The following is a 26786-nucleotide window of genomic DNA, read 5'->3' on the forward strand; positions in this document are numbered from 1 at the left end:
CCAGAATGATGGAAAGAGAAAAGTATGGCGAAGGCGTGGTACAGCTCATGATCCAAAGCATACCACATCATCTGTAAAACACGGCGGAGGCAGTGTGATGGCTTGGGCATGCATGGCTGCCAGTGGCACTGGGTCACTAGTGTTTATTGATGATGTGACACAGGACAGAAGCAGCCGAATGAATTCTGAGGTATTCAGAGCCATACTGTGTGCTCAGATCCAGCCAAATGCAGCCAAACTGGTTGGTTGTCGTTTCATACTACAGATGGACAACGACTCAAAACATAAAGCCAAAGCAACCCAGGAGTTTAGTAAAGCAAAAAAGTGGAATATTCTTGAATGGCCAAGTCAGTCACCTGATCTGAACCCAATTGAACATGCATTTCACTTGTTAAAGACTAAACTTCAGACAGAAAGGCCCACAAACAAACAGCAACTGAAAACCACCGCAGTGAAGGCCTGGCAGAGCATCAAAAAGGAGGAAACACAGCGTCTGGTGATGTCCATGAGTTCAAGACTTCAGGCAGTCATTGCCAACAAAGGGGTTTCAACCAAGTACTAGAAATGAACATTTTCTTTAAAATTATTTATTCTGTCCAATTACTTTTGGTCCCTTTAAAAACAGGGAGGCACATGTTAAGGAGCTGAAACTCCTAAACCCTTCATCCAATTTTAATGTGGATACCCTCAAATGAAAGCTGAAAGTCTGAACTTCAACTGCATCCGAATTGTTTTGTTTAAAATTCATTGTGGTAATGTCTATAACCAAAATTAGAAAAATGTTGTCTGTGTCCAAATATATATGGACCTAACTGTACATATTCTAGAATACCCGATGCATTAGAATCGGGCCACCATCTAGTATTTCTATAATACTGTATCAGATGAAACATGATACTTTTTTCTCTTAGTTGTCATATGGCTCGGAGAGAAAATAACTTTATTTGCTTTATTGAATAGAATAAGAGATATAAATGGATACAATATAAATCCATAGACTTTTATAGGCATCATATTAGGAGCATAAATTGCCTATGCAATAATCCCTTTTTAAAAGAAGTATTTTTTCCTCCAAATAACACACTTCAAAAAGTGAGAGCTGTATTATTATTATTATTATTATTATTATTATTATTATTTATTATTATAGCGCCATTTATTCCATGGCGCTTTACATGTAAGGAGGGGTATACATAATAAAAACAAGTACAATAATCTTGAACAATACAAGTCATAACTGGTACAGGAGGAGAGAGGACCCTGCCCGTGAAGGCTCACAATCTTGACCTTACATTCACATTTTATACAAATATGCATTATTTGCCCATTAGGAAAAAGAATAGAAAATAAAATATTTGTAAATAATATAATAAATAATATAAAAAAATCCATATCAAATACAAATGATAGAAATCTACATATTTCTTTGCTGCTGTGTAAATGCCTGGCCCTAGGCAGGTGCCTGTTTTGCCTTATTATGAGATAGGTAGGTTGATACACATGATCACAGCATTTCAATGTAGTTTATATTAAAAAGTTAGAGTACTTTTAGTGCTCAACATTTATTAAAGGGAATCTGTTTTGATTTTTTTGCTACTCTATCTGTGAGCAGCATGATGTAGGGGCAGAGATCCTGATTCCAGTGATTTATCACTTACTGAGCTGCTTGCAGTCATTTTGATAAAATCACTGTTTTGGCTGATGTAGTTCTCTGAATGCTGAGCTCTGTATAACTCTGCCCACACCACTGATTGGCAGCTTTCAGCCTATTTATAGTGTTTACAGAAAGCTGCCAATCAGTGGGGGGGCGGAGTTATACAGTATTCATGACTATGCAGGTTTACTAGTTCTCTAGTGATAATCTTCTGCTGATATAACAGTTTTTATCAAAACTACAGCAAGCAGCCCAATAAGTGACACATCGCTGGAATCAGGGTCTCTGTCTCTACATCATGCTACTCTCAGATTAGGTGGCAATAATCTGTTGACAGATTCTCTTTAATCCTGAGTCATCCAGTTAAGACCTCCCTTGACCTAGAAGTTTAGTGGGGTGAATTAAGGTGACAGCATTGACATCCATTATAAACCACATCAAATGTTATGTCACCTAAAGAAACGATTAGTACTGCAATTGTCTGAGATTAGAGATTAAATATTAGGAGAGCAAACAATCAAAAAAGAAAGATAAAAAGCCACGATAAGAACGTTAATAAAGCCTTCTCCGTGATAACAATGTAAATAATGTGTCCGCCATGATGGGAAAAAATAAATAACGTGTCAGATCCATGAAAAAAAAATCTTTAATTCTTGAAAAAGGAATATTTACTGAAGGTCGAATGTGACATTTATGAAAAAGTGAAAAAAAATCCAATAAATACCTAAAAAAGATGCAAAAACTTATGAGAGAGCCAGGGACCTTTATGAGACAATCTTTTCCACTGACTGACGTGAATTCTTATCATTAGGATTCAAGAGTGGAAAATACGGATGAGAACACGGAACGTGGAAACTGGTCCAGTAAATCGGAGTACCTTCTGTCTATGGTGGGCTATGCCGTTGGTTTAGGAAATGTGTGGAGATTCCCTTATCTCACCTTTCAACATGGAGGAGGTAATTGACCAGCATGCACTGGGGTTTTTATAAGTGCGGGTATTACACTTAAAATACATGTACAGAAACTTTTAAGTAATCATGTATGTATGGAAACTCAGAATCAATTTAAAGGAATTTTCCATTTTGTATTATCCAGTCTTGGGCCCCGTTCACCATTCAGTATTTGACATCAGTATTTGTAGCCAAAACCAGGAGCGGGTGATGAATACAGAAGTGGTGACTAGTGTTGAGCATTCCGATACTGCAAGTATCGGGTATCGGCCGATACTTGCTGTATCGGAATTTCCGATACCGAGATCCGATACTTTTGTGGTATCGGGTATCGGGTATCGCAACAACATTAATGTATTAATGTGTAAAAAAGAGAATTAAAATAAAAAATATCGCTATACTCACCTGTCCGACGCAGCCGGGACCTCAGCGAGGGAACCGGCAGCGTTGTTTGTTTAAATTTCGCGCTTTTACTTGGTTACGTGAAGTCCCGGCTTGTGATTGGTCAGGGCGGCCATGTTGCCGGGACGCGGACCAATCACAGCAAGCCGTGACGAAATTACGTCACGGCTTGCTGTGATTGGTCCGCGTCCCGGCAACATGGCCGCCATTAACCAATCACAAGCCGTGACGTCACGGGAGGCTGGACATGCGCGTATTTTGAAAAGCGCGCGTGTCCAGCCTCCAGTGACGTCCCGGCAACATGGCCGCCATTAACCAATCACAAGCCGTGACGTCACGGGAGGCTGGACATGCGCGTATTTTGAAAAGCGCGCGTGTCCAGCCTCCAGTGACGTCCCGGCAACATGGCCGCCATTAACCAATCACAAGCCGTGACGTCACGGGAGGCTGGACATGCGCGTATTTTGAAAAGCGCGCGTGTCCAGCCTCCAGTGACGTCCCGGCAACATGGCCGCCATTAACCAATCACAAGCCGTGACGTCACGGGAGGCTGGACATGCGCGTATTTTGAAAAGCGCGCGTGTCCAGCCTCCAGTGACGTCCCGGCAACATGGCCGCCATTAACCAATCACAAGCCGGGACGTCACGGGAGGCTGGACACGCGCGTATTTTGAAAAGCGCGCGTGTCCAGCCTCCCGTGACGTCACGGCTTGTGATTGGTTAATGGCGGCCATGTTGCCGGGACGCGGACCAATCACAGCAAGCCGTGACGTAATTTCGTCACGGCTTGCTGTGATTGGTCCGCGTCCCGGCAACATGGCGCCGTGACCAATCATAAGCCAGGACGTCACTGGAGGCTGGACACGCGCGCTTTTCAAAATACGCGCATGTCCAGCCTCCCGTGACGTCACGGCTTGTGATTGGTTAATGGCGGCCATGTTGCCGGGACGCGGACCAATCACAGCAAGCCGTGACGTAATTTCGTCACGGCTTGCTGTGATTGGTCCGCGTCCCGGCAACATGGCCGCCCTGACCAATCACAAGCCGGGACCTCACGTAACCAAGTAAAAGCGCGAATTTTAAACAAACAACGCTGCCGGTTCCCTCGCTGAGGTCCCGGCTGCGTCGGACAGGTGAGTATAGCGATATTTTTTATTTTAATTCTTTCTTTTACACATTAATATGGTTCCCAGGGCCTGAAGGAGAGTTTCCTCTCCTTCAGACCCTGGGAACCATCAGGAATACCGTCCGATACCTGAGTCCCATTGACTTGTATTGGTATCGGGTATCGGTATCGGATTGGATCCGATACTTTGCCGGTATCGGCCGATACTTTCCGATACCGATACTTTCAAGTATCGGACGGTATCGCTCAACACTAGTGGTGACGTGTTTCTATTATACTTTTCCTCTGATTGTTCCACTCCTGGTTTTGGCTGATGTAAAATACTGACCAAATACTGAATGTGTCAATGTGGCCCTAAACTATGAATAACATAAATCCCAAATGTTTTGAATACCTTAATAGAATGTAATAAGACAACATTTCCCTTGCGTGCATAGGAAAATAAAGGTATGTACACTATCATTAAAATTGAAAAACTTTATTAAATACAATAAGAATAAAACACCAAACAGAAATAGACAAATAGGAAACCTACAAAAACAAGGCAACTACCCTGCCAACACAAATTGCATCCAATGAAATTCCATGTAGCAACATGGGCCGATATCTATAAATGCTGAAATGTGTAGTCTAAAAGGCTAATTTCAGAGGGCCATGTAATTCCAAATGCAACACCCTGTATATGAAAATTAAATGTAGCTCAGCCACCAAAAGCACTACACTGGCTTTTGTATAAAATGCCTATATATAAAGTGCAAGTGTGCTATGAGCCTCCAATTAGTATACCAGCCTAAGGGCCACAATGTGCAAATCCCATATGCCAAGTATGCTTAGGACATAAATCAAAATCAGAATGTGCATGGATAAAATTAAGGCTATGCGTGTTTAAAGATGCCAACTTACATGGAGGATGCAAGAGAGTTGTGTGTCTGTGTTGCCACCCCGACAGCGCCGTTTCGCCAATTCAGGCTTCTTCCTTATGGGGGCACGTGTGTTATGTATACCAAAAATCCTTTATATGTGGTAGTCAATTAGACACAAGTGTGTGTCATGCACCGCCGCGTCCTGGATGTTCTACGGCGCATGCGCCGGCTTTCGGCCGCCCGTGCACCAACCGTGGCTCTCCAGCTCACGCCCCGGTCAGCGGGCGTCAGACGCCCGCGTCACTCTGTGGGCGGGGCTGGAATCCAACGTGCGGCCAAATCCGGGGCATGCGCATCAATCCAAGACTGCAGCCCATAGATCAATGTCGCTGCATAGATAGAGCGCAGCTAATGGGAGGCGTGGCTAAGAATGACAAGTGCGGGGCAATGAACTACATATGCGGGCAAAAGATTTGTGTTTGTTCAGTACCAATGGCTAGTAATGATGGTAATTAATTAAACGCTAGGCAAATGTTATTATCCTTTCACTCTGGGTAGGTGTTATACTATAGTGTCTTGAATAAATAATTAAACATATAGAATACTACAGCCTATAGTATATATATTTATCTCTACCCATATTGAATGTATATACAATATTAGCAATCCTATAGCCCTAAGGCTTATAGTGTATATATTTATGTATAACTACAATTGACAACAATAAATACTAACAATGTCTACAACCCTAAAGTTTACAATGTACCATTTCATCGGTATTTATACTAACAATACTAAACCAAACCACAATACTATTACCCAATAGTGTGAACACATACCACGCAAGGCGGGTGAGATCCATGTCCAACAGGCTACTCAATAAATAGAAAAAAGAAAAAAGATGCCAATATCTATAAAGAAACACAAAATAATGATAGTGATGGTATATAATAGTGGTGTATACTAAAAAGTGACTGTTATAACAGCCATGAGGGCCAATAAATTATATGTTCTAGACATGGATTTCACAACCAGCATGGAAATGTATGTAATGCAATATTAAACTACCACACATACACAACAGAAAAAGCGGCACAAAATGCATTTAAAATTGCAAATACAGCATGAAAAAACACAGTACAAGGGTACAAATTACTCCCTATTATATATCCAAAATATTCTTTTATCTCCATATGCAGGAGTTTATGCATAAGATAAATCTATATATACAGTTAGGTCCATATATATTTGGACAGAGACAACATTTTTCTAATTTTGGTTATAGACATTACCACAATGAATTTTAAACAAAACAATTCAGATGCAGTTGAAGTTCAGACTTTCATCTTTCATTTGAGGGTATCCACATTAAAATTGGATGAAGAGTTTAGGAGTTTCAACTCCTTAACATGTGCCACCCTGTTTTTAAAGGGACCAAAAGTAATTGGACAATTGACTCCAAGGCTATTTCATGGACAGGTGTGGGCAATCCCTTCGTTATGTCATTCTCAATTAAGCAGATAAAAGGCCTGGAGTTGATTTGAGGTGTGGTGCTTGCATTTGGAAGGTTTTGCTGTGAAGTAAACATGCGGTAAAGGAGCTCTCCATGCAGGTGAAACAAGCCATCCTTAAGCTGCGAAAACAGAAAAAACCCATCCGAGAAATTGCTACAATATTAGGAGTGGCAAAATCTACAGTTTGGTACATCCTGAGAAAGAAAGAAAGAACTCATCAATGCAAAAAGACCTGGGCGCCCACGGAAGACAACAGTGGTGGATGGTCGCAGAATAATCTCCATGGTGAAGAGAAACCCCTTCACAACAGCCAACCAAGTGAACAACACTCTCCAGGAGGTAGGTGTATCAATATCCAAATCTACCATAAAGAGAAGACTGCATGACAGTAAATACAGAGGGTTCACTGCACGGTGCAAGCCACTCATAAGCATCAAGAATAAAAAGCTAGACTGGACTTTGCTAAAAAACATCTAAAAAAGCCAGCACAGTTCTGGAATAACATTCTTTGGACAGATGAAACCAAGATCAACCTCTACCAGAATGATGGAAAGAGAAAAGTATGGCGAAGGCGTGGTACAGCTCATGATCCAAAGCATACCACATCATCTGTAAAACACGGCGGAGGCAGTGTGATGGCTTGGGCATGCATGGCTGCCAGTGGCACTGGGTCACTAGTGTTTATTGATGATGTGACACAGGACAGAAGCAGCCGAATGAATTCTGAGGTATTCAAAGCCATACTGTGTGCTCAGATCCAGCCAAATGCAGCCAAACTGATTGGTCGTCGTTTCATACTACAGATGGACAATGACCCAAAACATAAAGCCAAAGCAACCCAGGAGTTTATTAAATCAAAGAAGTGGAATATTCCTGAATGGCCAAGTCAGTCACCTGATCTCAACCCAATTGAGCATGCATTTCACTTGTTAAAGACTAAACTTCAGACAGAAAGGCCCACAAACAAACAGCAACTGAAAACCACTGCAGTGAAGGCCTGGCAGAGCATCAAAAAGGAGGAAACACAGCGTCTGGTGATGTCCATGAGTTCAAGACTTCAGGCAGTCATTGCCAACAGAGGGTTTTCAACCAAGTACTAGAAATGAACATTTTATTTAAAATTATTGAATCTGTCCAATTACTTTTGGTCCCTTTAAAAACAGGGTGGCACATGTTAAGGAGTTGAAACTCCTAAACTCTTCATCCAATTTTAATGTGGATACCCTCAAATGAAAGCTGAAAGTCTGAACTTCAACTGCATCTGAATTGTTTGTTTAAAATTCATTGTGGTAATGTTTATAACCAAAATTGGAAAAATGTTGTCTCTGTCCAAATATATATGGACCTAACTGTATATACTGATGGATGAACATTAATGAATATTGTTGAGGTAAATTCGACTTGATTTCATTAGTCCATGGTCCCTCACTGTAGTCCAATTCCCATGCTGTGAAAAGACTGCAACCCAATACCACAATGTGAAAACCTAAAATTACAATAAACAGTTAAAACCAAACACACTAAAAACTGCACAGAAGATACATTTCGGAACCCGTAAATATTGTCATGATATTCCCATCTAGCTCCTAATTTACTTTCCCAGATGCACTCTAGAGGGATAGGCCAAACATGGAGAATATTCTATACTATAATTGATTAATAGGGCTATGGATCAATTTAACAAACTTTGATATAGGTCAATATCACAAAATAGGCTTTTAAGGAGCTTTTAAGGATCAAAATATATAGCAACTACTAGGTCAAAGCGCTAAACAGTCTAGAAGTAAATATAAATATAAATAGCGTGAAAGAGAGTGAAGATAAATTTTTGTTTATAAGAATGAACTGAACCCCATTGTTTCATTAAGCCCTTGAGGGGCAAGGGTCCCAAGTTGATAAATCCACCTACTCTCTTTACGCGCCAAAATCCTACTCAGATCACCGCCTCTGTCATTGAGGATAATCTGATCAATGGCTTGTATTTTGAGGCCACTTGAATTAGAATTATGAAACAGCCTAAAGTGCTTTGGCAACGTCTTAAGTTGGTGGATATCTTCTACATTAGCTGATTTCTCAATGTCAAGAACATGTTCCCTTGTACGTAATTTGAGCTCACGCGTGGTGAGCCCAATGTAAACCTTTTTACAAGGGCATTGCGCATGGTATACTACACCCTTCGAACAGCAGGTAAGATACTCACGTATGGAATATGTTCTTGACCCATCGAAATTGACAAAGGAGGTACTCTGAATGTGATTTCTACATGCTTTACATCTCCTGCATGGAAAAAATCCATTTCTAGTTAATGGATATCTGCTGCCAACCATTCCTACCTCTGAATAATGGCTGTGGACTAAAATGTCCTTCAGATTCCGAGCTCTTCTAGGTGTGATAGCTGGATATTTTGGGAGAGTCCTTTTGAGAATAGGATCGCTAAGTAAGATGTTCCAATGTTTGCGAAAAATTGTTGTTAATTCTGGCCATTGCTTATTAAAGTTAGTTATAAATCTCACCTGACTCTCGTTAGTCTAACCCTTGTTTGATCGATGCAGAAGGAACATTCATTCCTACCTCAGAATCTGCAAAGAATGGATCATTGTGATAAGGTTTGATCTTAACACAGACCTTGTGCATTAAGGTACCTTCACACGAAGCGACGCTGCAGCGATAGCGACAACGATGCCGATCGCTGCAGCGTCGCTGTTTGATCGCTGGAGAGCTGTCACACAGACCGCTCTCCAGCGACCAACGATGCCGAGGCCCCCGGGTAACCAGGGTAAACATCGGGTTGCTAAGCGCAGGGCCGCGCTTAGTAACCCGATGTTTACCCTGGTTACCAGCGTAAAAGTAAAAAAACAAACAGTACATACTCACCTGCGCGTCCCCCAGCCTCTGCTTCCTGACACTGACTGAGCTCCGGCCCTAACAGCAGAGCGGTGACGTCACCGCTGTGCTTTCACTTTCACTTTAGGGCCGGAGCTCAGTCAGTGTCAGGAAGCAGACGATGGGGGACGCGCAGGTGAGTATGTACTGTTTGTTTTTTTTTACTTTTACGCTGGTAACCAGGGTAAACATCGGGTTACTAAGCGCGGCCCTGCGCTTAGTAACCCGATGTTTACCCTGGTTACCAGTGTAAAACATCGCTGGTATCGTTGCTTTTGCTTTCAAACACAACGATACACGGCGATCGGACGACCAAATAAAGTTCTGGACTTTATTCAGCGACCAGCGACATCACAGCAGGATCCTGATCGCTGCTGCGTGTCAAACAAAACGATATCGCTAGCGAGGACGCTGCAACGTCACGGATCGCTAGCGATGTCGTTTCGTGTGAAGGTACCTTTAGAGGCATCAATGAAGCATCTTCACTATCTAAAATCAGATCATCTGTGGAACCAGAGCAGCCACCGTGCCAGTCGAGTCACAGTCTATTTCCTATTTGGTAGGGACATATATAGATGATTTTTCTGGTGCCTGATAATCTTTTTATTTGTTTTCTTCCTTTCTGAATATCTATGTGATGTAGTGTAGGTGTACATACTTACCAATCACCATTTTCTTCCCTTTTCAGTGCCGCTCATATCCTCTTCTGGTCCACGTCACTTGTCTTCATCTTTGCCAGCTTACACAGCAGCTGATTTCCCAGTGTAAGGCTATGAGCCTCCATAGACTTAAAAAAGGAATCTGTCACCGAGCTAATGTAAGGGCAAAGACCCTGATTCCTGTGATGTGACACTTACCGGGCTGCTTCATGTAGTTTTGATAAACTCATTGTTTTATCTGCTGGAGCTCTACCAGCTATGAATAACCCCACATACATCCCTGATTGGCAGCTTTCTGTGGAAACTGTGCTGATGCAGAAAGCTGCCAATCAGCAGTGGGGTTACACAATGCTCATGAATGTGGACAACTCTATGGCAGCAGGTTTACTAGTCCTCCAATGAAAATCTCCAGTGAATTTATCAAGCAACCCAGTAAGTGACACATTGCTGGAATCAGGGTCTCTGTCTCTACATTATGTTGCTTTCAGATAAGGTGACAAAACCCTGGTGATACTTTTCGTTTAAATTATGAAAGTGACTTCCGGTTCCCAAAAAAAAACCCTGTGTGATCCAGCTAGTCTGATTTCATGTTCTGTGGTGGAGAAGAGCAGCGGAGCAGTGCTGGAAACAGGGAGGACTATGATGTTCGTAATACACTGACATTACATATTTAGAAAGGACCAGAAGAATAAAGTTTGCCGCATGTGCTTCTTTAGGTTGCAATTTGTTTTGGAATGCTGAGACTTAATCCAATCATTACTGTTTTTTTGACTGAGGCTTCTTGGAGCAGTTTTACATCCATAATCCATTTATGAAGTGTTTAGAATTTTAGTCCTAATATTGGGAAGACACAATTTACAGGAGTACAATGTGTTATCCCCATTTACACATCCCAAATCAATCAAGATATTTGCTTTCTCAAAGTGGATTAATATAAAAGGAAATGAATACTAGACATAATCAATGACTGCATCGCAACGTTATCCCTATGTCTCCATTTAGGAGCCTTTCTTATCCCATACGCCATCATGCTGGCTCTTGCTGGGTTACCCTTATTCTTTTTGGAATGTTCCCTTGGACAGTTTTCCAGTTCGGGACCAGTGGCCATGTGGAAGGTGCTCCCCATATTTGAAGGTTAGTAGATCGTCATTACTCTAATTGTCCCTGTGATTCACCAGTCTCTAATGTTCTGTTGTGGGGTGAAATCTGTACACCCCCAAATCGTCCATCTAAAAATGCATGTTATTTAAGTAGGTTCCTAGGGGGATGTTCAACTCAAAAAAGATAGTCACCTTATATAATAAATGGAGATCCCTGAAATTTCATCTGGATAAAGGGGTGGTCTTCTCAATGTGGTGGTCTTTTTTAAAGGTTTCACTTCTTTATGAGGGCAGTCAGACTATTTGTCCTCTTTGCTTGCGGTGGGTAAAAGGTTCCTGAAACCCTGACCTGCTGGCTACGAGAATTATTGTTTCGTAAGTATAGTACTTAAGATTTAATGTTTTTTTTCACTTAAAGAAAATATGGCCTGAAAAGTCTTTATACATATAAAACAAGAAATGCAGCAGGTACTCGCCCTCCCCAGGTTTAGTGCTGGGTCTCCGCCACTGCTGCGGACACTGTGTGCTGGATACGGTGGTGACATCACAACTGCAGTGCACACCACCTCTGCAGCTAATCACTCAGCTCCACAGCTTGTGCCATCTACATCAGCTGAGCTCCTGAGCTCAGTGATTGGCTGCAGCAGTGGTATGCGATGTAGTCGTGTCATCATCACCGCTGCAGACACTACACAGTAACCGACGCAGTGGAGGGCTGGTTCTGGTCCCAAAGACTGTGAGTACCTGCTCAGTTTGTTATCTTATATGTGTAGAAGAGTCTGGGACCAAGTTTTGTTTAAATGGAAAGCCCCTTTAAGATGTTCCTGATCTATGGATACATTCACTGCTTGCTCCACTTTCGGAAGAGAGTCAAGAAGGGCTAAAGAGAACAGAAGAGGCACAGACTGTAGGGTTGTAATGTGGCTATTGGTAGGGGTCTCAGCACCCAGAACATCATCAATCAACATTTCTGATATTGTAGTTTATTTATTCTTATCTATTACTTTAGTATAAGGTCTCAATAATTCATTAAAATCATTGTTTCATGGCTTTATACATATTTTATGTTTTTTTTTCTATTCCATAGGAGTGGGAATTACCATGGTCCTAATTTCAACATTGGTCACTATATACTATAATGTTATCATCGCATACAGTTTATATTATTTATTTGCTTCATTTACAAGTGTGTTACCGTGGTCTGAATGCTTTGAATGGTCGGACAGCAAATGCAGCAAAATACCCAAAGGTAAAAATGATATTTATAATTTGTGTGGCCGCGCGGGTCTCCTCATAATTCCCTGCAGCTACGGCATCTAGCGGATTATCATACCTTGTACAATGGTAGTCAGTACCTAGGCCATCACAGATCAGAGATTCCCAGTGGAGTAAAAGGATAAGTCTCTCTCTTGTAGAGTGTAAGCTCTTATGTGGTCAGCGTGGTCCTCTCTCTCCTGTAGAGTGTAAGCTCTTATGGTCAGTGGGGTCCTCTCTCTCCTGTAGAGTGTAAGCTCTTATGGTCAGTGGGGTCCTCTCTCTCCTGTAGAGTGTAAGCTCTTATGGTCAGTGGGGTCCTCTCTCTCCTGTAGAGTGTAAGCTCTTATGGTCAGTGGGGTCCTCTCTCTCCTGTAGAGTGTAAGCTCTTATGGTCAACTAGATTGTGGCCCGATTCTAACGCATCGGGTATTCTAGAATATGCATGTCCCTGTAGTATATGGACAATGATGATTCCAGAATTCGTGGCAGACTGCTCGACGCTGATTGGTCGAGGCAACCTTTATGACATCCTCATCGCCATGCTGTGCCCATCGCTGATTGGTCGAGGCCTGGCCTTTATGACATCATCGTCACCATGCTGTGCCCGTCACTGATTGGTCGAGGCCTGGCGGCCTCAACCAATCAGAGATGCAGGATTTCCAGGACAGACAGACAGACAGACAGACAGACAGACAGACAGACGGAAAAACCCTCAGACAATTATATATATAGATGGGGTCCTCTCTGTCCTGTAGAATGTAAGCTCTTATGGTCAGCAGGGTCCTCTCTCCTGTAGAGTGTAAGCTCTTATGGTCAGCAGGGTCCTCTCTCTCCTGTAGAGTGTAAGCTCTTATGATCAGCAGGGTCCTCTCTCCTGTAAAGTGTAAGCTCTTATGGTCAGCAGGGTCCTCTCTCTCCTGTAGAGTGTAAGCTCTTATGGTCAGCGGGGTCCTCTCTCTCTCCTGTAGAGTGTAAGCTCTTATGGTCACTGGGGTCCTCTCTCTCCTGTAGAGTGTAAGCTCTTATGGTCAGCAGGATCCTCTCTCTCTCTCTTGTAGAGTGTAAGCTCTTATGGTCAGCGGTGTCCTCTGTCCTGTAAAGTGTAAGCTCTTATGGTCAGCAGGGTCCACTCTCTCCTGTAGAGTGTAAGCTCTTATGGTCAGCGAGGTCATCTCTCTCTCTCCTCTCTCCCACATGTGTTTTCTGAGCAATTACAAACTTTCCAGTGAGATTTGCGCACATTTATTTGCTGCAATTTGAATTTTGGTGGAAAGTTTGCTAAAGTCGGCAAAATTCAAAAGAGCAGCTCGTCTCTTTATTGGTACGAAGCAACTATAAATTTTAGAATGCAATTATACTAATCCATACTTTAGTTAATGGGAACCTGTCACCTACAAAGATGGTATTTACCTAAGATATATTCATAATCAGTAGGTAAATAACTAGTGATGAGCGAATATACTCGTTACTCGAGATTTCTCCAGCACGCTCGGGTGTCCTCCAAGTATTTTTTAGTGCTCAGAGTTTCAGTTTTTCTTGCCGCAACTGAATGATTTACATCTGTTAGCCAGCATAAGTACATGTGGGGGTTGCCTGGTTGCTAGGGAATTTCCACATGTGCTTATGCTGTCTAACAGATGTAAAACATTCAGCTGCGGCAAGAAAAACTAAAACTCCAAGCACTAAAAAAATACTCGGAGGACGCCCGAGCATGTTCGAGAAATCTCGAGTAACGAGTATATTCGCTCATCACTATAAATAACATTTAAATCAAGTCTAGCAGATTTACTGGAAACGCATTTACAGGCAGAAAACTAAGTTATATTCTCCCTGCAGCAGCTTGTTTCCAGTCATTGGGCTGTAAGTCACACATTGATTAACAAATGCTGCAATGCAAGCTGTCAGACAAAGTGCCAGGGAGTAATTGTTGCCTCGATCATGGTGAATGAGCAATGGCTGTTGCAGCAAATTGACTGGAAACAAGCAGCTGCAGGTACAATATATCTTCATTTTCTCCCTGCAGCCACTCTTCCAGTAAACCTGCCAATCATGATTTAACACTATTTACCTCCAGATTACCACTATATTTGCCAGTAAATAGCATTTTATTAGGTGACAGGATTCTTTTATGGCATCATACACATGGGTTTGTCACTCCACACCACCTTTCAGTATTACGGAGACGTATTACGATGTATGCTCCTCCCACAAATCCCAAATCATTATACTCATGTCCGTATTTCTGTTTTTTTACTTTGTGCTTTCCAATTACTTGTGTTTTTGATCTGAATGAGTCAACGCAGCACCCTTAGGCTAGGTTCACATTGCGTTAACAGCAGCCTGTTGAACACATGCGTTAATGGGCTGCTGTTAACGCAAGTGCGATATGTCATATCGCAAGCGCAGATAGAGCATCTTCTAGCTCTATCTGCGCTCGCAGTGACGGACCCGGAAACGCTGCAGCCCGCTTCCCAGGGTCCGTCACTCAATGACGGCACATCCCTAGCGCACGCCCATTGTGGGCATGCGCTAGCGATGTGCCCGAAATAGGGGATAATGGCGTTATGCCGCGGTGTAACGCAGTCCGTCTAACGGACTGCCACATCGTAATGTGAACCCAGCCTTACTGAGGCAAATCGTAATTAGGAAAAAAACTGAAAGAACCTAGAATGAGTTTGGTAATTATTGTCCTAAAACTCTAATGAGCCTAAATTACAATACATTACTTATAAAGTCCTTTATAAGCAAGAATAACATTGCAGAATAGTGAAATGTACTGATATGTTATTCCAAAATACAAGTCAGAAAAAGTCCTAAAGACAGGGACATAAGTATGGGTAGTACCCAAAGCGTGGATCCTAGAGGGGCAAAAAATCCCTTTGGACCATATGAGAAGACCAATAGTGGAAACCCTGTTGAATATTTTGCATTGCGGTCCACGGGCTTCAAGTTACGTCATCACCTAAAGAGTTGTATAAGATTTCAAATAGTGTTTTCCTTCTTTCCTTCCTCCCTTCCTTCATTTCTTCCTTCCTTTCTTCCTTCCTTTCTTTCTTCCTTCCTTCCTTCTTTTCTTCCATCCTTTCTTCCTTCACCACTCCTATTGACAGTATGTGAAGCATGTGCTCACTACTACGCCATTCATTCAAGCGATTACGTCTCCTCTTCTCTGGATCAGTGGGGTCTCAGCAGCTGGATCCTCAACAATCATACATTTAGAATATATCCTTTATGTTGTTTATTGGACAAGCCCTTTTTTAATTTTTAAACTTTACCTTGACCGCCAAGTACCATATTTCATTTTTCATTTGGGTTTATTCCAGATCTGGTAAAATCAATGCAACTGTACTATGTATGATGCCATTAACTTAGCTTTGAGATGTGGAAACGTCCAAGATAAAAGCCAATGGGGCTTTGCATTGGGGTTTCTGCTGTAGGGATACTTTGGAGTCCTAACTCATTGACCTCTACTGATGCTATCTTCCAATATATCTCAATAGTCTTTTCACAAATAGTCAAAACAGTGCCACATCTGACTATGGGTTGTGTCTGACATTACAGCTCAGTTATATTGACATAAAGGGCCTGAGGTGCTATACGAAACACAACCTGCAGACAATTGTGGCAGTGTTTTTAGAAGAATGCAACTGTGCATTTGTAATCCCTTTAATTGACTAGTCAACCCTACTAATCATACTAATAACATGTTTTCTGTGCATAGGGTTTTGTAACGTAACTCTACAGTCAAATATCTTCGAAATCATGAACCTTACGTGGGTGAAGGATAATAATTACACATGTGTGGAAAACTCCACTATATATATGGACACCGAACTTCCCAGCAAACAGTATTGGGAGTAAGTATGAAGTTATACTTCTTACTCATTTCCGCTCACACATACAAGTTTCCAAAAACCAAAGTAGAGTAATGGATAGATTGATAAGATCTTCCACAAGATAACTGTGGAGGCCTCAGTTTATTACATAATATATGATGAATTTACAAAAGTGCATATTACAGCTGAGAAAAAAGATTCACAGGACCCTAGTTAAGCAGCCATGCTGGGAATCCATGGCCAATTGACCAGAGCCCTGCGAACTGCCTCTTACCTGTTGGTATCCCTCGCGCTTCTTTTGATTATACTCTCATGTTCCATATGCTTTTTTTTAGTTTGGTACTATTAATATTATATGTTGGCTTAACGGCAACTATTGAACAACCCCTGCTTAATCGATTCAGGACCTCAATTAAAATGGATACTAATGTCGCTCAGCTGCGCCATTCCAGCAATTTTGGAACCGCTATTCCGAGCAGGTGACCAGTTTGTTGTTGTCTTATGTCCAAGTTGCAGCCAATTAGTGGCCGCGGTTTGGCTGCAGCTCATCAACATTCCATTGTCCGCTCTCAGGAAATAGTAAAGGCTGCAGCAAAACAGCGGCTGCAGCAGGCACTTGATGCAACAATTCCCGATGGGAGTAGCGGCACCAACATTGCTGGAATGGCGCCTCTGCATTGTTCTTAATGCCCAGAAGTGGCCAACCACTTGAAGGGTTTAGATAAGATTAGAAGAAAGGGATTTTTTTTTAAGAAATAAGATCTATACCTGATGACCTTTCACAAATTTTGACTTTGTAAAACTGTATATTCCTGCATATAGTAGCAAAAATGTTTTTTCTATTTTTTTTCTTCACTCCATTGTGGAGATACAGAGCGCCAAAATTACAGGCGTCCAATTTGTTAATTTTCTTATGATACAACTGGGCGTTTCATTATGTTCAGCTCTGTGGGGATGTATTTTCATCCGGCTATGACACTGTCCAATCATAAAAAAGCAGCGACATAGAGAGGAAAAAATAGACGCCCACAGTGCTGACAAAAATATAATGCCCATAGGAAAGGTCAGAACTGTGCAGTGTGATACTTACCCGTCATTGATCCTCAGTTGCTCCTGCAATGCTCCTCACTCTTCCTGCTGCTCTGACACACTGATATCACTGTCCACTTGCTCTCTTGGGGGTTTCCTTACAGGAAGTGCAAGGAAGGAGGCGTTGTCAGTAGTGATGAGCGAGTATGCTCGTTACTCCAGATTTCCGAGTATGCTCGGGTGTTCTCCTAGTATCTTAGGTGTGCTCATAGATTATGTTTGAGTCCCCGCAGCTGCATGATTTCTGGCTGTTAGACAACCTGAACACATGCAGGGATTGCCTGTTTGTTAGGGAATCCTCACATGTATTCAGGCTGTCTAGCAGCCGCAAATCATGCAGCTGCAGCGACGCAAACTAAATCTCTGAGCATGCCAAAATTCTAAGAGATCACCCGAGCAAACTCGGAAATCTCGAGTACCGAGATACTCGCTCATCACTAGTTGTCAGTGTGGTCTTGATAGATGGAAAGTCTTGCTTGATCACGTTGGCACAGTTCTGGTAGTGCGGGGAGTAGCATCAACATGTTGAAGCAGCCGGAAGAGTGAGGAGCATCAGGGGAGCAGGTAAGTATCACGCTGGCACAGTTCTGACCTCCTCTACGAGCTTTTAATTTCAGTCAGAACTGTGGGTGTCTGCTTTTTCGTCCCTATGTCACTGCCATTTTATGACTGGACAGTTTCATAATGGGTTGAAGGTACACCTCCACAGAGCTGAACGAAATGGAATGCCCTGTTGAATGATATGGAAATTAACATATTGGGTGCCAGATATTTTGGCACCCTGTATCTCCACGATGGAGAGGAGACAAAAAAGAAGAAAGACATTTTTATCAACATTCCTGCTACTATGTACAGAAATATACAGTTTACAAATTACAAAGTCAAAATATGCGAAACGTCCTCTCAAGAGCATCTATTTCCAATATTAGACAAATTCTTTAAGGTAATATAAAGTAGAATAATATTAAGTTCAATGGTTTCCCTGCTGAAAATCAGGCTCACCTAGCAATGGGGTTATCGTCTCTTATTGACTAATTACGGCCCATCAATATCACAGCAGGCTCTGGTCTGGTTCCTCGCAACCAATTTCCTATATCCCGTGAAGTGACTGACATATATCATCGTGTTAATCAATGATTTGTTGTGTTTGGCTGATATTGTATCGTCTAACCTTTACAGAAAAGTGGCGCTGCGCCAATCGACTGGGCTCGATGAAACAGGGAACGTTGTTTGGTACTTGGCTCTCTGCCTCCTCTTATCTTGGATAATAATTGGCGCAGCTTTGTTTAAAGGCATAAAGTCATCCGGGAAGGTAATTATCCATACAATGTGAAAAAATGACAATGTGTGTAAGCGTTGTTTACCCTCTACTAATATTAATATGGCCACACCTTGTCACGATAGTATTCTTCACTCATACTGGAAAAGAAAGGATAAGTAAACATCTGATTATGTGCATGGTAACACAAGCCCCATTAAACCCTTAAATAAAGACACATGACACCGGAGTATATTGTTGGAATAAAATGGCCGTGGCGTTTATTTTGGGTTACTTTTAAGATAATAATTTAATCCAATAACCGATGTTAAAACCATTTGAATAAATAAATAAATTAAAATTACTCCAAATCCATAACCAATCCACCCGAAATCAACGGGCGATTTTCCCACAAACAAACACCACGACAATTGAACAATTAAGAATTCAAACATATGGGAGGGAGGGTGGGGTCTTCAGTCTTCATCAGGTGACTGAGCGACAGCTGATGGAACAGCTGATTATATAGAGAAAAATCCTCCCGCACTTTCCATATGAGCCAATCATATTTCATAAAAAGTGCGGGAATAATAACCAGTTTAAACCAGAAAGAACCTGCTCACGCCAGAGCGCAGCTTACCAGATAATTAACCCTTTGTGTAAAACTCCATTGCCTCATAAAGCTTAATGGAACTTACATCCTTTGGATGTATAAACTGACCAAAAATAGTGACATGGTAAGGGGCTGTGTTATCATGCGACCCCCTTCGTAATTTTCAAAGGGGGGGCGTTCATGGTAACACAAGCCCCATTAAACCCTTAAATAAAGACACATGACACCGGAGTATATTGTTGGAATAAAATGGCCGTGGCGTTTATTTTGGGTTACTTTTAAGATAATAATTTAATCCAATAACCGATGTTAAAACCATTTGAATAAATAAATAAATTAAAATTACTCCAAATCCATAACCAATCCACCCGAAATCAACGGGCGATTTTCCCAAACGCCTCGCCTAAAGGTGAGGCCCCCCCAAACGCCAAAGCCATTTTTCTATAATTGACTGAAAGTCCAAATTCAAAATATCCAGGCCCACATCAGATAAATGGACCATATCACCCCTGTACATTCCAGGGATAACTTCCTCTAGTTCTAAGTGCCTAAAAGAGAAACTTCCGGTTAAAGGCATAAATTTCTCCAAACTCCTGTTGATTCTCTTACGAATTTTCTCCAAGAACACCATTTTACTGTTGAACCATAAAAATCTCGGTATAATCTCTGAAAAAACTAAAGTGGAATCAAAAAACTCAGTTTTTAACAAGGATATGTCTCTCTTCATTAGTGCAGAAAGGTTAAGGGTACTAATTTTACCTAGGTCATTACCACCCAAATGCAATATTATTAAGTTCGGACTAGGCCAAATCTTCTTTAGTCTTCTTACTTCGTCCAACAGTTCCCTCCAACGCATTCCTCTCCTGCTAAACCAAAAAACTTGAAGGAAAGACATATTAAAAGAGAGATTCTCTGAATATGACCTCAAGCTTGCCCTTTTCTTAGCCCAAAAGACATAAGAATGCCCGATGATCCATACTGCTAATACACCTAAAAGAGGAACCAAATGTTAAAAGTAGTACAAATCAGGGCGAACATACAGTTTGAATCTATTTGATTCCCATCTGCCTATGCTTTTTATCTTACTTTCTTGAAGGCCCAATCTAGCTGCTTCCGTTGCTGCACCAATACGGAAGGAATGAGAAGAAATTTTTTGATCAGATACCTTCAATACTTTTAAGCATTTTTTAAGAATAAAATTAAATTGAAATATCGTTGCAGGGTCCCCATTAAGGTGAATAAAAAATGGGCCATCTCCTTTGGGACGTAAAGAAAGCCATCTCGCAGAGTTGGAAACCGGGCAAATAACCTTTTCCGAATTAGCGTTCAAACGTAAGGAAGAGCCTCTACCCATCTGGTCCGTTTTTGATTTTTTAATATGTAACATGATATGAGAATCGAATACCTTCACATCTTGAAAAAACAGACCAGATGGGGAAGATTTCTTTTGAGAAACGATTTCACTTACCCGTAGAGCCACAAAAAAGGCTAGAGAAAAGGCTGTGGAAAAAAGACAAGCCTCAAAATCATTGCTACAAACTGAAGGAAGGATAGAGCAAATGTTCTTGAGAAGCTGAAACGAAATAGGGCGACGGTTGTCAGGTTTAAAATTAGCTTTTTTAAAGCCCTTCAAGAACTGCTTCACCTGAAATATCTCCGACATAGGCCGAGCTCCCATCATTTTGTGAAAAAATGAGACTCCTGCCACGTTCTTTGACACAGCCGAAAAAGACAAACCTCTGCACACCATATGCTCTAAAAAACTAAGAGACATTTGAAGTGAACAATTTTCCTGAGGGTGATTCATACTTAAACAAAATTCTATCCATAGTTTCCATGCCGCCGAGTAATCGGCCCATGTTCTATCTGACAAAGAATGAGCAATATAATGAGAAATCAATCCTGAATTATATTCCAAATCCAACTTGGGCAGGAAACTCTGTTTTCTTCCCTTTCCAAAGACTCCCTTTCGCACATGGGAAGCTGGCGGTGACAAACAAATGAAGATTGAACAACGTGCTCTTTAGGAGAAAAGGAAGCTTTTATCCAAATATTAAACTCCAAGCAAAGAAACACAATCTGTCTAATAATTTTAGCTGCCCACTTGTTTTTTGATGACAGGGTATTAAGAGCAAATACCAAACCTTGGTTTTCAGATGAAAACGAGAAACGTTTATCCTTCAAAAGAGAGCCCCATAGCTGAAGACATAAAAATATCGAAAATAGCTCCAAAACCGTCTGATTATTAACAACTCTATTCGTATGCCAAGCAGGAGACCAAGGCTCTGAAGCCCAAGAAGTAACGAACGATACAACAAATCCAGAATCTCTACCAGCCTGAAAAGAAAGACCAAGTTTATCTGCTGGCACAACCTAGACCAAACTCTAAGGTCATCTTTTAAATCTCTACCAAGGCGTATATGACTTTTAGGGGAGCAAAAACCAGCTGTAGCGTCGTATAAACCTCTAGAGAAAACCCTGCCGATGGGAATAATTCTCAGAGCGAAATTTAAAAGACCTAAAAGAGACTGCAATTCTTTCAAAGTAATTTTTTCCAAAGACAAACAACGGGATATTGAAGACTGTAATTTAAACAATTTTTCTTGAGGTAAAGAACAACACATGGTATGGGAATCGATTAAAATACCCAAAAACTCAAGTGAAGTACAGGGATGAACTGTTTTATCCTCAGCAATGGGAACACCAAAATGACAGCAGACTTCCAAAAACTTATCTAGCATAGACTGGCATTTCCGTGAATTTAAAGGACCAATGAACAGAAAATCATCGAGGTAGTGAAGCATACCGCCTCCTGAAAATTCAAACTCAACTACCCATTGAAGAAACGTGGAAAAAGATTCAAAATAAAAACACGAAAGCGAAAAACCCATTGGGAGGCACCTGTCGAAAAAGAATTTATTTTGAAAAGAAAAACCAAGAGAGTTGAAACCGTCAGGATTAACTGGTAAAATTCTAAATGCAGATTTTATGTCCGATTTTGCCATAAGGGCATCGCGACCAAATTTCCGCAATAAATCTAACGCGACATCAAAAGAAGTATATTGTACCGAACAAGGATAATCACCCACTTCGTCATTTAAGGAATCACCTCTAGGGAAGGATAAATGATGAATGAGTCTGAATGACCCGGAGTCTTTCTTAGGGACTACTCCTAGAGGTGAAATCCTGAAATTAACAAATGGGGGGTTATCAAACGGACCGGAGACCCTACCCAATTCTAGCTCGGCTAAGATTTTTTCCTCCACTATGCGCGGAAATTCAAGCGCAGACGGCAAATTAGACACGAGTTTACAGCCTGTACCTAAAAAAGGGGGTACAAAAAATCCTTTAAAAAAACCCATTAAATAAAAGGGAACTAATCTTCTGATCTGGATACATGTTTAACCATGGGACCATGCTTTCCAGCTTCACTGGAGTCAATGCTTTTAGAAAAGGGTTCTTTGCTGATAATTTGCTGGTTGCTTTGCATTTGTTTCTTAAAACATTTGGCCATTGTATGAGTGCCCCCACAGAAGGAGCACTCATGCCGAAATCTACAATTCTGGGCCCATTTACACGTTGATTCATTATAGGCAAAGCATACTCCCTTCTTTACCGTGGAGCCGGGGTTCTGTCTATGAGATGGAAACCTCTGAGGTAGCATGAGGTTAATCCACAACCCCACATCTTTCGTACCCCACGATAAGTTAGGGAACATTGACAACTTCTGCCTAAATGACTCATCATACAGCAACCAAGCCATTCCTCCAAAATTGCGATACGCCTCTAAAATGGAGTCCAAATGCTGGAATAGACCAGAGCAAAGGTGTGGAAACTTCTCCCCAAGTACAGCAGAATAGATTGAGAATGCCTGAATCCAGTTATTAAATGATTTAACTGGACTAGACTTCTTTCTATCTTCAAAATCCTCTTTCTTCTCAGATCTACTCTGCTGATCCCTACCAGAGGGCAAAAGGGAAAAAATATCCACAAAAGCTCTACTCCAAATTAATTCTTTCACCGCGGGGGTTAAATGAAAACCCAGCGGCGAAATGTCACATGTAAGAGATTCTTTCACAAGAATCTCTGGAATACCAGGCTTCAGAACAACATTAGGACTACCAGAATTGGTATCGTTAAAAGAATATCTGGGAGCAGGAGAAAGGACACTGCTGCCCAGGTATTCCTCCAACGCCTCCCTGACTAAATCCTTTACATTAAAGTGACTGACAGACGAATTGACAATTGGGCTCTCACCATCACTGTGAAGCCTCCGGTCCTGGGCAGCATTGGATTCAGCACTCAAGCCTGCTCCAGCAGGCGAATGCGCTCGGCGATGGGGATACGACACTGCTCCGCTGGGTGCTCCAGTTTGGTCCATCCAGGATCTGGCAGCGGCCGACACGGAGGCTGGAGAGCTATGGAGGGCGGTCTCACTTGCGCTGAGCACTGAGGTGTGCCAAGGTCCCTGGACCGCCATGGCGCTTGTACGGCCATAGCGGTTAGATGAGGCGCTGGATGCAGCCGCAGGCATGGAGGGTACTTCCGGATCGTCCCCTCTAGATGCGCCGGACACAGCTGGGATATCCGGCGCCGGAGGATGAGACGTCATCCGGCTCCTCTGAAGATCTCGCGGCGGACTCCGGGATTTCCGCCGCGACGACTTCCGCTTGCCACTGCGCGCCGGCAGATCACTTTCGGGCGCCAGGGACAGCGGAGGAGATGGGGAATAGGTCACTCTCGCCTTCCTACTCCTGACTGGATTCCGGCCTGACCGCGCCGGCGTCGCGGGAGCTTCATCTTGCCGCGGGGAGGGAGGCAGCCTAGGCGGCGGAGAAGCCGGCACCTCTATGATAGAGGTAGGTTTTATAGCTGGCCTCAACGCCAGGCAACTCCGCAGCCATTCGGCGCCGCCCTCCGCTTCAGCGCTCTGGATCAGCTGCTGTATAAGGGGATCCATCAGCTGTCTTCAGTCTTCATCAGGTGACTGAGCGACAGCTGATGGAACAGCTGATTATATAGAGAAAAATCCTCCCGCACTTTCCATATGAGCCAATCATATTTCATAAAAAGTGCGGGAATAATAACCAGTTGAAACCAGAAAGAACCTGCTCACGCCAGAGCGCAGCTTACCAGATAATTAACCCTTTGTGTAAAACTCCATTGCCTCATAAAGCTTAATGGAACTTACATCCTTTGGATGTATAAACTGACCAAAAATAGTGACATGGTAAGGGGCTGTGTTATCATGCGACCCCCTTCGTAATTTTCAAAGGGGGGGCGTTCATTCTATCAATATCATTCAATTGGCCATTCATTAATGGAGGCTTAAATTATATCTGCATGCTATCTTAAGGGGAATTCTAGTTTATTTCTTAGTCCATATTCACACGTTCAGTATTTGGTCAGTATTTTCCATCAGTATTTGTAGCCAAAACCAGGAGAGGAACAATCAGAGGGAAAGTATAATAGAAACACGTCACCACTTCTGTATTTATCACCCACTCCTGAAATGCAAATACTGATGTAAAAAACTGACCAAATACTGAACGTGTGAATGTAGCCTCATGAATCATACTTGCCCAACCATGAAAATGGATTGTGATGAGTATTGTAGGGAATCAACTTTTCTAAGCAAAGGCTTTGTTAATTAGATAAATAAAATCTCTTAAAACTGCCCATGTGCATAAAATAAAATTTGGCGGAAGTAGCTATCAAAAATGTCCTCTGTCTGGTTGGAGTTTTTCAGCCTTGTCTGGAAATACAAGTGCATGGCCTGATGAGATGAATTTGGTGAATCATTTGCCTCTTCGCTCCACTGGGTTTTTTGTTTTCTTAAACTGTCTCCCATAACTGCCAGATTAGTGTTAAACATCGCTCCACGCGTATAGAAAGGCTCATCGCACGAATGATCAGACAGATGACTGATCAGCCATATTCTGGTCGACCATAAGCCTTGATTGTTCAAGCAGTTTTTGCTACAATTCTGGCATAAATCTGCTTGAAATGTCACAACATTTTTGCAGAATTCGAAGTTTAACAAAAATGTGACTTTTGGCATTTTTCAACACCTGAACCTGATTGGAGTACATTTTTGGAAGGTGGTGCACAGTAGTTGAAAGATGCACCAAATTCATGACGAGAAACTTGCCTTTAAATGAATATGACACTTCTTATTACAATGCTCCCTATTTAAGACTGACAAAAAACACCAGTCCTAATGAATCAGCCTATAGTCTGTGCATGTCCAGCTTCAAGTGGTTGACCATTACTTTTTATAGTTTTAAGTAAAACACCATCTCTCATCTGGTGCTGTTGCTCAGGTCCATCTCTGATCTCATTGTATTTTGGCTTTGTGTGGAATTGTGAGATCGGTGATTGACTACGGCCTGCACACAGCCGTATCTACCCGATACCCGGCTCCTCCGCAATACAAGTCTCCACTCCCTATACCTCCATGCAATTGTCTATATGATATCCTTGGATAAATCTGGTGGCATGTTTGCTCTAATCTCATTTCTGTCAATTATGTCCTTGATAAAGACCATTAATGGTCGAAACGTTGGACCTTTTCTTGCCCGATCAAAGTATAATATTTGCTTATCGCAACAAGACCTTCGTTCTATATCAATATTTTGGCACTGAGGTTTTTTGGCCTACACTAATGTATGAGACATATGTGATAATTGCACAATCCCATGTGACTTGTGTTACCAAGCTGTGATATGTAGAGGGAAAGTTTCTACAGTCATACTTTACTACTACTTGTGAAGGAAAGTCATAGTTTTATGTAGTCCAATCGGCAGCCACATATGCGGAATTGTCCAAAAAAATGGGACATTTACTTTACGAAAGGCACATGTTCATTTCCTAGAGCAGTGTTTCCCAACTCCAGTCCTCAACAGTCATCAATAGATCACGTTTTCAGGATTTCCTTAGTATTGCCCAGGTGATGGAACTACCTTGGAAATACTTAGGAAATCCAGGAAACATGACCTGTTAGTGGATCTTGAGGACTGGAGTGGGGAACACTGTCCTAGAGCATGCCAGTCTGCAGATAGCAGTCACATGTTGCATATGTAAGCTTTCACCTTTCTGAGTTGTGTCTGGGCCAATGACCTGTTGCAGATTTTAACTTTCAGCAGATGACATTGTGGGTGAATGAACGGTTTTCCTGGGTAAATACAGCAACCATTAGATTTATTATCACGGGATTACAGGGTAGAACTAAACCGAACAAACCAAACAAATCATACAGCACAGCTTTAACAAACTCCTTCTGCTCAATGATGTCCGCCCAACATAAGCCTGCAGCTGTTGTATACTCCAATGTAATACAGTCACTGGAAATAGTTAAATAGTGCCCCCCAAAAAAATCTACAAAGTACCTGAACCAATTTAAATATGAACAATTAGACCTAACCAATTATAATCCAATTTTATAAATAATACTGTTTTTTCCTTTCATTTTTAATGCTGTGTTTGGGGTAACACAGTGCAGATCTGATATAACAATGCGTCATTGTAGTAATAGAACAGTTCCTTCCATGCTTAGCCTATCTGCCATGTCAAGGCACAGAAA

The 26786-nt window shown here is 41.9% G+C and overlaps 1 protein-coding gene across 1 annotated transcript in view; it reads left to right on the forward strand.

Moving 5' to 3' along the window:
* LOC143805753 (sodium- and chloride-dependent neutral and basic amino acid transporter B(0+)-like) overlaps positions 1-26786 on the forward strand; it is a 53033-nt gene that overhangs the window by 3275 nt on the left and 22972 nt on the right. Inside the window, exons 2-6 of the mRNA XM_077285372.1 lie at positions 2466-2610; positions 11054-11185; positions 12239-12400; positions 16130-16265; positions 18513-18645. Of these exons, the coding sequence (XP_077141487.1) occupies positions 2466-2610; positions 11054-11185; positions 12239-12400; positions 16130-16265; positions 18513-18645 (708 nt within the window). The remainder of the gene's footprint in view (positions 1-2465; positions 2611-11053; positions 11186-12238; positions 12401-16129; positions 16266-18512; positions 18646-26786) is intronic.

This window comes from Ranitomeya variabilis, chromosome 2 (assembly GCF_051348905.1).
Source record: "Ranitomeya variabilis isolate aRanVar5 chromosome 2, aRanVar5.hap1, whole genome shotgun sequence".
In the NCBI taxonomy this organism is placed as follows: Eukaryota; Metazoa; Chordata; class Amphibia; order Anura; family Dendrobatidae; genus Ranitomeya; species Ranitomeya variabilis.